Raw genomic sequence first — 14,200 nt, 5'->3', positions numbered from 1 at the left:
TGTGGGACTTCTGTTTTTTTCCCTAATTAGCAGGAAAAAATTGAGTAACTATTTATGGATTAATTATAGACAGATACTGCATCTCTAGTGTGTAGAAGGTATCTATTCATTTAAAGTGTATATTGTTGAAAAAAAATTTTTTAGATTAAGTATTATTTTTATATTTGGGAAAACATTTAACTCCAGAAGAGTTATTCTGTGTATGAGACTACAGAATTGGAGGAAGAAGTAGTCAGTTGTTTCTTCCCTGTAGGAAAAATATTATACACAGTTATTTTTCATGTTTAAGTTTTTCTCGTGATTGACTGAAGAGGCGGTCCTAAGTTTGGTTCCAGAAAAGTTTAAACATAAATAACTAAATAAATGTGGCATGATTACCAGAAAGGAGAGTAAAGTTTGCAACTTTATGTTGCCAGGCCACTGCTGATAAGTATTTTTGAGCTGGAGTTGCTGCAGAATCTGAAATAGCAGCAAGGTTTTGTTGAAACCTCTGGCACTGGGGCTTGATAAGGGGCCAAGACCTGTTGAACAAAGAAAATAGGAAAATTCCAGAAAGAAAGATGTTCTGTGGCCATGGAAATTTGAGTTAGTTAAAATACTTTTGGCAGTATATTGGCTATGTATAATTTTACTTTTGCCTTAAAAATGAGTGTGTTGAAAGTATTCTGATCCACCTGTGTCAGCTGGAGGACATGCTGGCCTTTGCTATTCAAGGACGATATTCGGGTTAACATCATTAGCCGTCAGGAGTGGATAGTAGGAATTATTCTTGGAAACCTTTCTCTACTTTTGGGTCATTTACTTGAGCAACTGATACTGTACCCTGTGACCTTGGAATAATCAGGCTATGGAAAGACAGCATCAGTGTCTAATAATTATTTATGATTCAGGCGTGAATCTTCCAGAAAGACCTTTTGCCGTGAGCTCCATTTTCAGCCACACTGGTCAAGCTCTTTGAACAATTACATTGTATTTATTTCCCCTTTCAGTCTAGCTGTTCCACTGTATGCACATTTAAAGTCAGTTTCCATAGTGACATCTGGTGGTGGCTTTGAAATCCTGGAGAGTATGTTTGGAATGATAAATATTTTTACTTCAATAGCTCCAGATTTCCGGCTTCTTTCTAACTTTTCAGCTTATTAACAACATTTCTTGAAAATGTCTTCATTGTACTCTTGAGGTTGGGAGCCAAGTCATTTATTGCCTCCATCATGTTTCATTAAAGCAAAGGAATGATTCCTTGTAACATTGCTGAGTGTTGCATATGACAGGCTTGTCTAAACTTGTCTCCATGCTCAAAATATACATCCCAGATCCCAAAGCAGCCCCCCTACTTTACCTACTGCTCGTGTACCAGAACCTCATGATCAGTAGAAAGGTGTCGTTCTCATGTTGCCTTTCTCACTGTTACTTTCTCTTGGAGCACGTGTCACTCCTCCTCTGGCTGCAGGGATGCTGGGGAAGCTCTGGGCTCCCACCTCTCACTCTAACAGCCTGAGTTTACATCTAGTTGCATGCAATTGTTGCTCTCTCAGGAAGTGAAAGCGGAATCAAAAAATAGAGGAGAGATGGCAGAGAAAGAAGGGAAGACGTGTGAAGACACGAGGAAGACCACAGGGAAGAGTTTGTGCGCCGGAGTCTGTATGTGCCCATCAGTACGGTATTACTGTAGTATGTGTTAATGAGAAGTACCTTAAACACTGGAGTTTGAATATTTGTAATTGTTGATGGTTCCTTCGCGAATTGTTTCAGGAAAAGGGAATTTATAACATAGTGCGGAATCAGTGGTTATTGGAAGCTGGTTATTGGAAGTGGTTATGGGAAGCGGGTTCATGGGAGAAGGAGGAGTGAGGTGGTTTTGAGAATAAACCGTAGATTCATTTCCTCGGCCGGCTGGAAACCTTAGCTGCTGCTTACCAGTGTCAAAGGAACTAACTAGAAGTCCCCGTGTGGAATTTTGAAGTTTTCTCTTTTGTGAATGAATGGAGGTTGCAGAAGACATCCGTGTGTCCATACTGATTGTGTTCCCGGAAGGACTGGGAGCATGGGTAGGACAGTGGACACCGTGACTGGAAGAGTGGACCCTGCTTGTGGTCAGGCTTCCCGACAGTGGGTCTGAGGGTCATCTCAGAGGCCAGGACCCCTGTAAAGAATGAACAGTTGCGACGAGCCCCTGACCGAGGCGGTGCCTCATTCTGGATTCTGAACTCTTTACCTGCTCAGCTTCCTGCCCGTGGCAAATCCTTCTACCTTTCTGTAAAAACAAGGGAGTTGCACTGTTGGATTGCTGAAGGGTTGCTGGTCTACTGTTGTTGATTTTTGAGGTCACCAAGGCTAGATCTGCTGCTCCATCTCTTGCTGTATTAGGCAGATGGCTTCTAGCCGGTCCTGGACCAGTGCAGTCCGTTCTTCCTAGGTTCCCGGTGGAACTCATTGCAGTGCTTTATGCCTGGGAGACTTCCGTGGATGCATCTCGCGACTGAGCAGACGGATGAAGAAGCAGAACATAAACTAGCTTTGCATACATGTAGTCTTTTCCCACCTACTTTCTGCTTTTAAAATAGTGCTTAGAATTCGAATCAGTGGTTAGAATAGTACTTGGGCACTGCCCCTGAACGTCTGTTGACCAAGTGGAGTCCTTGAATCTTCTCTTTGAATATCCTTTAAGTGTGGGGAGGGCCATTACTTAATCAATTGAAAAATTGTAGCCTCTCCTGGTGGCCACCAGTGTCCTTGGTGCTGTGGGGTTGTGACCGCGACACTGGGCCTGATCGTGACAGTATAGCCTGCGGTGAAGACCCTGAGTTCTGCAGTCAGATCATCTCAGATCCCACTTCTACCTCGTAACCCTTGACCGGGGCTCTTTCTTTTTAAAAATATTCCATTTGTTTATTTGACAGAGAGTGAGTGAGCACAATCAGGGGGAAGGGGGAGAGGGAGAGGGAGAAACAGGCTCCCAGCTGAGCCGGGAGCCTGGTGCAGGGCTCGATCCCAGGACCCCGGGATCATGACCTGAGGGGAAGGCAGATGCTTCACTGACTGAGCCACCCAGGCCCCCTTCTCTCTAACTTTTAATGTTTAGTAATATCTGGATGTTACCTGAGACTTGGAAACTTCCCCCTCCTAATGGTGGCTAGGAGGTCATGCAAAGAAGGGGATCATTGGTCCTCTAGTTGCCAGGCAAGAGGGGAGAGAAGGGTAGCTCCCAGCAGAAGGTGTCTTGGAACACTACAGTCTGGGTGCTCACAGACTAGACTTGAAGCAGAACCTGATGGAAAAGAAATACCTACTTTCGTCTGTGATTTAAACCTTGTATTTGCATTTTATATTATATACTTATCAAATATATGTTTTCTTTTTTTTCCTTCTACCTTGAAACTGGAGAAAGCTATTATATGCGAATGGACATTTAATAGAGTTCTTCTGAATCCTGATGTGTAAAAAAAAATGATTAAGAGGTTTCACTTTTATCTTTTTAGAGTTTTCACATTAACTTTTGTTTATTACACTTTGTCAGACTACCACAGACTGATGGCACTGACGTTAGAGATTCCTGGAGTTTGAACTCTGGCTCTGACATTTATTATGACTCTGGGAAAGGTCCTCATCTCTTAATCTGAGGTTTTCATCTGTGGTATGGATATAATAAGGCCACATGTGTAGTCAGGGTGGCTATAACGGCTAAGTAAGGTAGTATGTGTGGGACCATTACCATAGGGCCTGGCACATAGTAAGCACTGAGCAGACTTGTTTCTGTAGTGATCATTGTCATTAAATGCCTACAGATCACATTTAGAGAGACACAATTTTAAAAAGTCAGTAGCAGCATGAATGATTTGAGTATTAGAACCAGAAAGAAGTGAATACAAGCACCATGTAGCTGTCTTCCTGAGATTTGCTAACACTTCTCCTGTCAAATGAATTATGTTCCATTTTAATGGCAGAACACAGAGGAACATACGCATACTCATTTATTAATATGCAATCCTAGTAGAGAGAGCGTTCTGTTATTCCCTGACTTCTGTGTATCCATTGATGGGGCCGATGAAAGGAGAAACTGGAGATTATTTTTCCTTGGTCACTAAGGACGCTGTTCTTTCAGGCTAAAGACAAGTAGAACTTTACTAATTTAGTGAACAGATTGGGTATGCAGAGACTATGTTTGGAACAGACAAAAAGGAAAACATGTTGAGCTTTTCTGACCATTACCTCTGTTGCACAGGGAAACCAGTTAGCTCCTTTTTATTTAAGAGTTGTGAGGCTTTGTTCATGATTTCTAGGAGTATTACAGATCCATTTTGGGCATTTGCTAATAACACTTAATGAAACAGTTGCAACTGAGTATGCTTTCTGAATAGCAATACTCATTTCATGATCATTTATTTCATATTTTAATATTTAGTTAAGTTTGGTATTTATAACTTATAAACCTTTGGGAAATGTTCGATATAATGATGTGACATTCAAAACAAATGAGTTTTTGAGATTTTAATTACTTCACATAAGCAAAGATTTACATTTATGCAGTGATCAAAAAGTAACAAATACAGATTTATGTTTGGTTGAGATAAATACTGTTTCATTTCTCAGTGCAGATTAAATTGACGTTTGTTCTTTTTTCTGTACTATTTTGCATTAAGTGGGAAACTTGTAATGCTAGAGTTGTAGGATTTCCAAAGTCCAACCTGGACCATAGTGTTGAAACCCCAAAAGTAGCATTCATTCAGAATAATTAATACACAAGGAAAGAAATACAGTGACATATTTTGGGAAAGCCAAAGGACAGGATAACAGGATAAATTGAATAAAAAGGTGGGATTTGCCTAAGAGTAATGGATATTTTCATTTTATCATCACCCTGGGAAGTGGTTAATCCTGGGATGAAGTAAGGTTTTGACTGGTTTTAGTGGCTGGGCCAGAACATGACAGACATGTTAACCTGCTTCTTCATAATCCCGTAATTCACCTTTTACTGGTTAATTTAGTAGGAAATGTGTTGTAGTTTGGGTCCCAGTGGAGGGACTTTCTGTACCAACTTCAGTTAAGGCATCTTTTCGTGTTTGTTCATTTAATATTATTGGCTCTGGGTCAGGTGCTGTCCTGGTACTCAAGAAGGATGTGACCTCTGCCCTTGGGGATCTTACTTTGTCCTGGGACACTTTATTTAGCACACTGGTTGTCTTGCCATTAGCCTAAGGGGACTAAACGGTTTCATTCTGTGCCCAAGAGGCTTGAGCAGACCTTTATTCTGGACTTGGAGGGGCCGTGCTCTGCAGGGTGTGTAGACCGGACTGCCATGTGTGGAGCAGCATCGCTGCAGCCTCCGTATCTCAACTCTGGCAGTGGCCATGGGAATGCAGAGTGGGAAGCAGGGGCTGCTAGGTCATGGGGACTCTGATCTGGGCCACGGCTTTTTGATTTAGAGGTCCCTGATGGACCTCCAGGAAAACCTGCAAATTTCATCTTCGGAAGCACAGAGTATTGGGCCATTAGCTGATCTCTTAGTGCCCATCTCACTGCTTTTTTCAAGACTTAAATGACACATTCTTCGTAGAGTGTTCTGCCTAGCGCCTGACCCCTAACGCTAATAACGACGAACACTTTTACAGCTGATACTATGTGCCGAGCGCTCTTCTGATTAATATGTCTATTCGCTCATTTAATCAACCCGTAAACATGCGTTCCATCTTATAGGAAGAAACAGAGGCACAGTGATGTTAGGCAACTTGTCCAAGGTCTCTCAGCTGTAAGTGACACATAAGCCCTTGAGAAATGAAAGTTGTTATTTGGGTTGACCCTGGGTCCATTGTTGACATGTCGTCGTCTTTCTTCACAGGTGTCATAGAGACTTCGGAGCGACTGGACCGGGAGTCCACCTCCCACTACTGGCTCACGGTCTATGCAGCGGATCGGGGTGTCGTGCCTCTCTCTTCGTTTATCGAGATCTACATAGAGGTTGAGGATGTCAATGACAACGCACCACAGACATCAGAGCCTGTTTATTATCCAGAAGTAATAGAAAATTCTCCCAAGGATGTATCTGTGGTGCAAATAGAGGCATTTGATCCAGATTCTAGCTCTAATGACAAGCTGATGTACAAAATAACGAGTGGAAATCCACAAGGATTTTTTTCAATACATCCTAAAACAGGTATGTGGTAATGGTATTGTGTGAAATGTTCATGCTTACACTTCTTGATACGGGGAAGTTAGGAATTTTCTAAATTTACCACGTTTCTTTATTTTGATAAATCATTTCCCTCTTGTGTTATTCAGAACAAGGCTTTATTTCCAGATGAGAATTAAGTCCAAGTGTTTTTCTTTATCCCCTTTGAAGTTGTCTTTATAGAGCTTACTTTATGGCTTTGCTCATTAGTAGAATTTCACTTAAGGGGAAAAAAACAAATACAGTGTTTCAATAATAGCTCCTAAATTAGTGGTCTGTCTTAAACTTCCTGCAAATTCTACTGCTGCTAAGTATTCCAATTTTCTGAAGTCTGCTTTTTATGAAGAATTATCAAAGGAATTTATTTCACAATTCATAGTATTTTTCTGTGTGGTTTTAGCATTTTTTCATAAAGCAGTGCTAGGACCCCTCTTGGAGGGGATCAAGATTAAACAGTTTTCAAATTGGGAGCAGTTACTTTCTTGAACTGACACATCAAGTTTTCCTTATTTCCCCAGGTTGTTTCCCGCTGTCTTGTAAGTGGATAGTTCCTCGACTCCAAAATCCTCTTCCAAAATCCTTATCAACTTTTAATCTTTGTTCTTTTACATTTGACAGCACCTCTGATTTTTTTCCTCCAGTCTTGCTTCATTTCTCTCTCTCTCTCTCTCACACCCCCCGGCCCCAACACACAGCTTCTATGTAACTACCATTTGTATCCTACTCTTTGATTTCTGGATCACAGTTAAGGCAGAATCGCTGTATGACATTGAGAGGACAGTTTATTTGTAGGAAAGAAAACTTATCAGATAGATGACTGGCCTATGAACATAGGGATGTTTCAGTGATGCAGTACTTTTCAGTAGAATCTGGTTAACAGAAAATTCTGAAGAGGGAGATTGACTGAAATGCACGTACATTCCCTGGTCATGTCTTTGCTAATTCTGTCTTTTTCATAATTCTAGGGGAGTTGGTGTGTTTAGTTACTGGGTTGTCTATTTCATACATTAAGGAAGTAATATATAAAAATCAGAATTAAGGAGGTATTCTCTACTTTCTTATCAGTCTTTGCTGCCCCCCCCTCCTTTTTCTTTGTAATGTTCTTTGTCGAGCTCTTGGCAACTCTTCAAGCAATTCTTGAGATAGAATGATTGAACTGACAAAGTACAACATCCGTTCATAATAAAAAACCTGCAAAGTTAAAAACAACAACAACAAAGTTTTGAGGGAACATCCCTCAACATAATAAAGACCTTATATGAAAGCTTATATCATTCTTAATGGTGAAAAAATAAAGAGCTTTTCCCCTGCTAAGGTCAGGAACAAGACAGGGATGTCCACTCTCACCATGTCTACTCAGCATAGTATTAAAAGTCCTAGCCACAGCAATCAGATAACAAAAAAGAATAATACAAGGCATCTAGATTGGTACGAAAAAGTAAAACTCTCGTATTTGCTGATGACATATACAGAAAAACCTAAAGATTCCACCAGAAAACTGCTAGAACTAGTAAATGAATTTAGCAACGTCACAAAATCCATGTATAGAAATTTGTCGCATTTCTATACACCAGTAAGGAAGCAGCAGGAAGAAAAAAAAAAAAAAATCCTGCTTACAATGGCACTCAAAATAATAGGATACCTAGGGATAAACCTAATCAAAGAGATAAAAGACCTATACTCTGAAAACTATAAAAAACTAATGAAAGAAATTGAAGGTGACACAAAGAAATAGAAAGATATTCTATGATCATGAATGGGAAGAACAAATATTGTTAAAATGTCTATATTACCCAAACCAGTCTGCACATGTAATGCAGTCCCTTTCAAAGTACCAACAGCATTTATCATAGAGGTAGTACAAACAGTCCTAAAATTTGTATGGAAACATAGATGACCCTGAATAGGAAAAGCAATCTTGAAAAAGAGAAGGAAAGCTGGAGGCATCACAATTCCAGACTTCAGTTCTATTACAAAGCTGTAGTCATCAAAGCAGTATGGTACTGGCGCAAAAACAGACACATGCATCAGTGGAGCAGAGTAGAAAACCTAGAGATAAACCCACAACTGTATGATCAATTAATCTTTGACAAAGCAGGAAAGAACACCCAGTGGAGAAAAGACCGTCTCTTCAAAAAATGGGGTCAGGAAACTGGACAGCCACACACAGAAGAATGAAACTGGACCACTTGCTTACAGCACAGATGAAAATAAATTAAAAATGGATGAAAGACCTAAATGTGTTACCTGAAACCATGAAAGTCCTAGAGGAGAACACAGGCAGTAACCTCTTTGACATTGGCCATAGCAGCTTTTTTCTAGATATGTCTCCCGAGGCAAGGGGAATAAAAGCAAAACTAATCTGTTGGGACTGCGTCAAATAGACAGCGTTTGCACAGCAAAGGAAACCAAACGAAAAGGCAACCTAGAGAATAGGAGAAGATCTCTACGAATGACATATCTGATAAAGGGCTAGTATCCCAAATCCCCAAAACAAGTAATCCAGTTTGAAAATGAGCAGAAGACGTGAACAGACATTTCCCCAAAGAAGACATCCAGATGGCCAGCAGATCCGTGAGAAGATAGATGGTCAACCTCACTCCTCATGAGGGAGATACAGTTCAAAACTACAATGAGACCTCACCTCACACCTGTCAGATTGGCTAAACAGGAAACAACAGGTATTGGGGGGGATGTGGAGAAAAAGGAAGCCTCCCGCACTGTTGATGGGAATGCAAACTGTGCAGCCACTCTAGAAGACAGTATGGAGGTTCCTCAGAAAGTTAAAAAACGAAAAAAAAACCAGGGACACCTGGGTGGCTCAGTCAGTTGGGCATCTGCCTTCCACTCAGCTCATGATTCCAGAGTCCTGGGATCAGTGTTGCTCAGGCGTCCTTGCTCAGCAGGGAGCCTGCCTCACCCTCTACTTGCTCCCCCCTCCAAAAACCCACTTGTGTGCTCTTTTTCTCTTTCTGAAAATAAAATCTTTAAAAATAAAAGTTAAAAAAATAGAACTGTCCTATGACCCAGCGATTGCACTACTGGGTGTTACCCAAAAAATACAAAAACACTAATTCAGAGGGAAACCTGCATCCCGATGTTTACAGCAGCATTATTTACAATAGCCGAACAACAGAATCCACTCAGTTGTTCATCCATAGGCAAGCGGATGAAGAAGTGATGTGTATACACACACACACACACACACAGGAATATTATTCAACTATTTAAAAAAAATGAAATCTTGCCATATGCAACAACATGGATGGAGCTAGAGTGTATATATAGTAAGTCTGACAGATAAAGACCAATACTGTACTATCTCGTATGAGGAACTTAAGGGGAAAAAAACAAATGAGCAAAGAAAAAATAAAAGAGCCAGAGAGAGAGAAACCAAGAAACAAACTTTTAATTATAGAGAACAAACGGATGGTTCCTCGAGGGCAGGCGGGTGTGGGGGGGTTGGTGGGGAATGTGTGAAACAGGTGACAGGGATTCAAGAGTACACTTACCATGATGAAACAGAATGAAGACCGAAAAATAAATTGAAAAGAATAATTGAGCCGTCTGCGAATTTAATTACAGAAGAGAGAAGGGGGATCTGAGAGTTGTTTGGAAGCGCTGGGAGGAGGGCTGGGATAAGAGATTACACGGGGACGCGGAGACGGGCGTTCACATCTGTAAATGATTCACCGGAGGCTTGTTGAACCGGAGGCTTGTTGAAGCGGCCCTAGTTGCCGACGGGTTTTCACCGCACAAGTGGTAACCAAGTTCAGCTTCGTTTTGGTGAAGTAAAATGAAAGAAAATGAAGACAAAAAATTAGAAGGCACTATGAAACATCAAAAAAGATAAGTTTATAAAAATTTCACAGGATTTTGGAGTCAAACTGGGAGACAAGAAATCTAGAAGTTAAACCTTTGAGGTGATGATTCAGGAATAGAACTATCCCTGATTTTACAGTTGTTCGATGAATTCGACTTTAAAATGCTTTCCTTTTTGTCTTCTTTCTCTCTCTCTTAGATTAGGGTGAGTCCTTTGGCCAGAGACAGGCAAACAAACGAGCAGTAAATGTCTTTGTGAATCTCTGAGCCGGGACTCTGGGTCTGGGCACAGTGTGTAATTAAGGAGAAGAAGAAAGACGCAGAAAGAGCTGGTGTGGGTTAGAGCTGCTTCGAAACCTTGCTTCTCTCCGGGCCTCCGAAATGACCACCCCACTGCTCTGCGGGTGTGTCTCGCGGAAATGTGATTAATGTGGCATTGCGGCTTCCTCTTACGGCGCTCATTCCTGACAGCTCTTAGGCGGGCTGTCTGCAGAGACTTCTTGATCTTCAGGGAGAATAGACCCCTTCTTCCAGGAGTCCATGGCTTGCTCCGGAGCCCGTGGGTGGAAAGCCGTGCATCCCGCTGTCGGCATGGCAGGAGCAAATTCAGGATTACAAGGAGACTATTTCTTTATGAGTTGAAGATAGATAATAGTGGGGAATAACTGTAGTTAGAACACAAGGATGTTTTTGTTGTGAAATATATTACAAACTGCATGGTTAGTAAAAGAGTCTAACCATTTCACAAGTAAAGTCTCTAAAGATCAGGAAGTAAGTGTATTTTAACTCGGACATTACTAAAGGTTAAATCTAACTTTACAAGGCCTGTCTCCAGATGATTCTCAGCAGAAACTTTGAGCCTGATCCTCAGGGCCCAAACTGCAGTGCTTCAAAGTATACATCTTGCTCAAAACGTTCACAGCAGACCTGTTTTTAATGTGTAGATCGGTATTATTGGAGGCCAGATTGTGGAAGCTGATGAAAGAGTCTAGTAGAATGAAGTTCCCGTGATTTACCGACCATAACACCACCTGGAGACCCTAAATCATGTTCCTTAATAATTAATGGCTGAGTGAGAAAATCACTGGGCTGGAAATCCAGAGATCTGGGCGGCAGTGAGGCTCTCACCTCTGGAATCGTGGGGAAAACTGGCTTCCAGGTCCTTCCGTCTTGTGATTAGTGATGAGCTTTTGCACGCCTGTTGAGGGACGTCTACACACAGTGCAGACCACTCAGAATCATTCATGGGAGAGAGGTCTCCACCCCTTCCATTTGCACGGGCTACATTTGCCCTGTTCACTGTGCATAAGATAATCAAGGTTGTGGTAGGTTGATCCAGGATAAACACACTTGATGGAATAAAAATGAATCTACTTGCTCCTTAGTGGTAAACATCAGTTTAGGACCCTGGTGATATATCAGAATGTGCAACAGACTAGAGAAAGCCTAAATTCATTGTCATTCAAGTCATTTGCTTTTCCATCAAGTCCTTCTTGAGCCTCTCTTCTGTATACAGCACCTTAAGAGATGCTTTGGAAGTTCATCTGCATGAGAGAAATGGCAAAGGGGAATCTGTGGGGTATGGGATAGCGTGGCCCTGAGCTCAGATGGACACCTCCGGAGGAGGTGAGAAACAGACTGATGGGGTGAGTGTAGTTAGGAGGATGAGGCCCCCTGAACAGGTTACTGCGCTGGTTTTGAAGGTGGGGAAGTGGGTGGCTGGAGAAGAGGTACGGGGTGCTTGTCCTGGTGGGGGGCACTTTGATGGTGATAATGACTAGCAGCCACACGATGAAGTTAGAGCAGTGTGTGGGAGAGGGGCTGCGTGTGCTGGAAAACCTTAAACCAGAACAACAGCTCAAAGACAATATGTATGGTGTTTTTGTTTTTGTTTTTTTTAATTTCTTTTAAGATTTTACTTATTTATTTGTTAGAATGAGAGAGCACCAGCAGGGGGAACCGTAGGCAGAGGGAGAAGCAGACACCCTGCTGAGCAGAGATCCCAATGCAGGACTCAATCCCAGGTCCCTGGGGTCATGACCTGAGCCAAAAGCAGATGCTTAACCAACTGGGCCACCCAGGCATCCCAGTATTTATGCTATTTTTATAAATAATGACCTATTTTCAAGAATGTGGCTGTAATTCTTCGGAACTTTTGATAACATCTGAATCAGATGACCTCACCAACTCATTTTGGAGAGGAAGGTAATGTGTCCGCAGTGCTTTTTTTCTCCTTTTGTCAGAGTAGGACAAATATTTTTTTGAAAAGCAAAACAAAACAAAAAAAAACCTTCCTAGGACTGGATTTGATACTCTGAATTTTAGGTTCAAACAGCACGTTTGAATGAACATTTTTGAATTTTTTTTTTTTTAATCTTCTGAAGTTGTTGGTTGTGTGTGTGTGTGTGTGTGTGTGTGTGTATGTGTGTGCGCGTGCACGCGCGCACTTGATTATGGTACCAGGAATTATCTTCTGCATATCAGATGGTTCTTATTTATTTATTTATTTAAGGACTTTATATATTTATTTATTTGTCAGAGAGAGAGAGAGAAAGCACAAGCAGGCAGAGCCAGAGAGAGAAGCAGGCTCCCTGCTGAGCAAGAAGCCCCACATGGGACTTGATCCCAGGATCCTGGGATCATAACCTGAGCCGAAGGCAGCGGCTTAACCAACTGAGCCCCCAAGGCGTCCCATCTCGGATGGTTCTTACGTTAAGTAGGAGGGCAGAGCTTTTCTTTCCCAGGATGAATAAGCAGAAGAGACTTGCTCTGTTTTCCTTTGCTGACACACACTCTTCTTTGACACCATGAATTTATGTAACATGTTTTGTTTGAATATGTCCAATTTCAGGGTAAATTCACTCCCCCCCCCCAAATTGACCCCCACCTTTCCTCTGGCAACAATCAGTTCTCTGTCTTCAAGAGTCTTTGTTAAATTTGCTTCTTTTAACATAAATCCTGCCGTTGCTTGTGGGAGACAGACAAGAGCAGAGAATGTTAGATTGTCTGAGTCTCGGCAGCCCTAGCTCCTGCAGACCCCTCACGGCTTCTTGTGTCAAGGACAGTGAAGAAGGGGGTCCTGAACAAAAGGAACTAGTGTGCACCTCACAGGTTTCATGATTTACGAGTAGCCTCAGGAAACTGAAACCACCCGAGTAGAGCAAAATGTCTTTATATTCATTGTTAACAATTTTACTTCTGAGGAGTGAAAGGCTACTTTCATAATCGGCACATAATTCTGAAGTGTTACTTTTGTGCATGGGCGTGCTTTAGAAAAGACCAGAGTTATATTCTCTCATCTGTTTATTCGGTATTTGCAAGTTTTGGATGCGAAGCAAGAAGAGCTCTTATTTTTAAAAAGTTACACTGAAGTCTAACTGACACACATTTAAAGTTAGCCATTCGATAAGTTTTGGCATAGCAATACAACTATGAAACCATTCCCACACGCAAGCAGTGAATGCGTCTGACTCTTCCAGAAGATTCCCTGACCTCCTTGTATCTTTCTGTAACCCTCGCCCCAACCTTGCCCCCATCCCCATGCAACCGCTCATCTGCTTTGGGTCTTTGTGTATGAGTGTGCATTTCCTAAAGCTTTAGGTAAATAGACTCAGAGAATGTATACTCTTTTTTTCTTGGTAAAGTGTCTTGCATTTAGCATATTTGAGATTCACGCATGTGGGAGTGAGTACCAAAAGTACGTTCCTTTTTATTGCTGAATATCCTTTGCAGAGACACACTGTAATTTATCCAGTCACCTGTTGATGGGCATTTGTGTTCTTGCACTTTATGGCTGCTACAAATAAAGCTACTGGGAACATTTGAGAATAAGTCTTTCTGCGGATCTGTACCTCCATTTCTCGCCCCTTTCACCTGGGAGTGGACAGTTGTCTAGAAACTGTCTTGAGGCTGTAAGCTGGAATGTTTGTAGGTCTTGCCTTGTTTGTTTCCCATCTCAGGGATGGCTTGCTGTCTTTGTTTGATACCTGGTGTTCCCATAAACCTTTACTTCATTTATTTTGTCTGTTTTGTTTGTATATTTCCTGGTGGAGGGTAAATCTGATCCTCTGGCTGGAAGTGGAAGTTCAACTATTGCTTTTTAATTGGGGGGGAAAACGGCTTAATTTAGAACTGCCATAAATATGTCTGTACCTTTAAATTAAATCTCATGTAACAAGTAGTAGGAGTTTTCTTAGCCTTTTGTGTGTGTGT

The 14,200-nt window shown here is 41.6% G+C and overlaps 1 protein-coding gene across 5 annotated transcripts in view; it reads left to right on the top strand.

Annotated features, from left to right (window-relative positions):
• Positions 1 to 14,200, top strand: part of FAT1 (FAT atypical cadherin 1) — a 125,152-nt gene that overhangs the window by 48,483 nt on the left and 62,469 nt on the right. For all 5 annotated transcript variants that reach the window (XR_006380997.1, XM_044225438.1, XM_044225436.1 and 2 more), the window contains exon 3: positions 5,837 to 6,151. Coding sequence is in view for 4 of the 5 variants with exons in the window: in XM_044225438.1 (XP_044081373.1) it covers positions 5,837 to 6,151 (315 nt within the window). In the remaining variant the exon portion in view is untranslated. The remainder of the gene's footprint in view (positions 1 to 5,836; positions 6,152 to 14,200) is intronic.

This window comes from Neovison vison, chromosome 11 (assembly GCF_020171115.1).
Source record: "Neovison vison isolate M4711 chromosome 11, ASM_NN_V1, whole genome shotgun sequence".
Lineage (NCBI taxonomy): Eukaryota > Metazoa > Chordata > Mammalia > Carnivora > Mustelidae > Neogale > Neogale vison.
This window is presented reverse-complemented; position numbering and strand designations above follow the sequence as displayed.